The 2,049-nt window shown below is 53.7% G+C and overlaps 1 protein-coding gene across 1 annotated transcript; it reads right to left on the bottom strand.

The window, feature by feature from the left end:
* Positions 1 to 397: 397 nt before the first annotated feature.
* On the bottom strand, positions 398 to 1,222 carry LOC114578438 (translation initiation factor IF-2-like). The gene is made up of 2 exons (XM_028691625.1): positions 671 to 1,222; positions 398 to 562 (listed from the first exon to the last, which is right to left on the bottom strand). Exons 1-2 carry the CDS (start codon positions 1,220 to 1,222, stop codon positions 398 to 400), a joined length of 717 nt encoding a protein of 238 aa, XP_028547458.1.
* Positions 1,223 to 2,049: the final 827 nt, after the last annotated feature.

The raw sequence follows: 2,049 nt of genomic DNA, 5'->3' as shown, positions 1-2,049 counted from the left end.
CTACTGGAACTGCAGGCTGCTGGGGTGTCTGCCCCCTCTGCCAACTGTAAAGCCTCCTCGTAGTCTGCCTCCGTAACTGAAAGGCCCCCTACCACGAGCTAGGCGGACGATGTGTCGAATCCTCTGAGTGAGGGCTCGAACACCAGCGTCCCTGGGGACCCTAGCCCGGGGAAAGGTAGTGACAACAGGAGGAGCCACCGCAATGCGGGCAAAGTCCTCGTCCCCACTGTGTAAGCAGGGAGAAACATCCTCCCTGGACTGCCTCAATCTCAGGAGCCACAACAATCTCTGTAGTAGGCACAACTGGAATTGGTCGTGGTCTCCGCTGTCTGGGAGCCACCGTCCTCTGAACAAGCTCCTGGTGAGCTATCGCCTCAACCATCTGCTGCCTCTCTGCCTAGGACGCAGCTAAACGCAACCTCCTATTCCTATTCCTCCGGGCCCTTCTCCCAAGGCCGGAGGTGGAGGTGGAAAGGACATCTGAACCCACTGCCTGGGTGGCAGGGGGAACAGGGACGACTGGAAGTGACGGGGTCTGCCCGATAGTCTCGGGGTGAGAAAGCTGAGCAAAAACAGAAACCCGGCCAGAAGAGGGCGAAGGCACCTCGGTCTGGGCACCCCTCTTCCTAGTGGAAGGGAGAGGGGAAACCCGAACGCGAGGTACTTATGCCGGAACAACGGGAGTAACAACAACAGGCTGCCGGCGCTGAGGGGCCGGGGCCAGCTGTGCAACCAAGCACAGCGCCAGGCCTCGATGAGGTCGCAATCGCCCATGACCGTCCCTGCCACCACGAACAGGTGGAACAACTGCAGCAGGCTGCCGGCGCTGAGGGGCCGGGGCAACCTGCGCAGCGGGAGCGTTAGGCACTGGACGCCTAATCGCAGGACGAACAACTGAAACAGGATGTGGCCTAGGCACTGGTCGCCTAGCCACAGCGCGCACTGGCTGCGCAAGTACATGAACGGGACGAGCAGGTGCCCGGGCTGTCCGTCGAGCAGCTGGTCGTCCGAAAGGGCGCATGACTGCGCGTCCTCTCCTCTGAGGAGGAGAGAATGCAGCAGCCTCCGCCGGGGTCGGCTCGCCAAGAGTGACGAAGGCCAAGTCAGTGAAGGAACCAAAAGTGATCCCTCCAACTGGCGGACTAGCGAGCAGGGACTCAGAGAAAGCAACCCGCGCGTCTGAACCGAAAGCAAAAGTAATGGAAGGAGCGAAGGAAGCCATGACACTGCTGTCAAGAAAAGAAATTAAAAATGTTAGAAATCAGAATTAAAATTAAGAAAGAAGGAATGGATTATTAAGAGTGGATTAGATATATAAGAATCGATAAAGGGACGAAGTAGCCTGTTAGGCTGGAAAGAAGTAGAGTAGGGAGAATCCTAGTTAAAGGGAAAGAAACCCTAACTTTGGAAAGACCCTAACTAAGAGTGGGACGGACCTAATCTAAGAAGTACCAATCCCGGAGTACACACAAGAAAGGATAATATAGAATCCAAAGATGAAGAGAGAAACTCGTCCCACCGTGGTCGCCAGAAACTTGTGGACCTCAGAAAGAGCACCGCGCGAACGGGTCAATTGGATGGGACAGATTGGATCGTGCATACGACTAACCATTGAGGATAGAGGCTGTCGCCAACACACCCCGATGAGTAGTAATATACACGACCTAATCACGGGTTTTCCCCATTCGATACAATAGTTAGAATGGAGTTTAGTAGATGTGGGACCTAGTTTCCTACGGGCGCAAGCCCCCGTGATTAATTACATCCTAGGCCGGAGCCTGAGAAAACTCTCGATTAAGGATCATACATTATACTCTCCTAAAGTGGGATTGACACATGGGTATAGACTAAGAAATCCTATCCAAAAGGAAGAAATGTCCGAAGGGCTGAATCAACATGCGTGGTTCATACCAGCATTCGGAGGCTCTAGGGTACTAAAGAGAAATTGGAAAAAATAAAAGTCAAGGCATCCAATCACATGCGTGAGAGAAGGATGGAGGTGTCGTCATCCTGTGACGCGGATAAGTAGGATTTATAGTCCTTGAAAGG

This window comes from Dendrobium catenatum, unplaced genomic scaffold, assembly GCF_001605985.2.
Source record: "Dendrobium catenatum unplaced genomic scaffold, ASM160598v2 original_scaffold_27042, whole genome shotgun sequence".
In the NCBI taxonomy this organism is placed as follows: domain Eukaryota; kingdom Viridiplantae; phylum Streptophyta; class Magnoliopsida; order Asparagales; family Orchidaceae; genus Dendrobium; species Dendrobium catenatum.
Note: the sequence above shows the minus strand (reverse complement) of the source record. Positions and strands in the feature narration are given on the sequence as shown.

Coding starts and splice junctions, on each gene's coding strand:
- LOC114578438 (XM_028691625.1), bottom strand. CDS start 1,222: ATGGCTTCCTTCGCTCCTTCCATTACTTTTGCTTTCGGTTCAGACGCG. Junction 563..670: donor TTGTTACTCCCGTTGTTCCG/GCATAAGTACCT, acceptor GTTTTTGCTCAG/CTTTCTCACCCCGAGACTAT.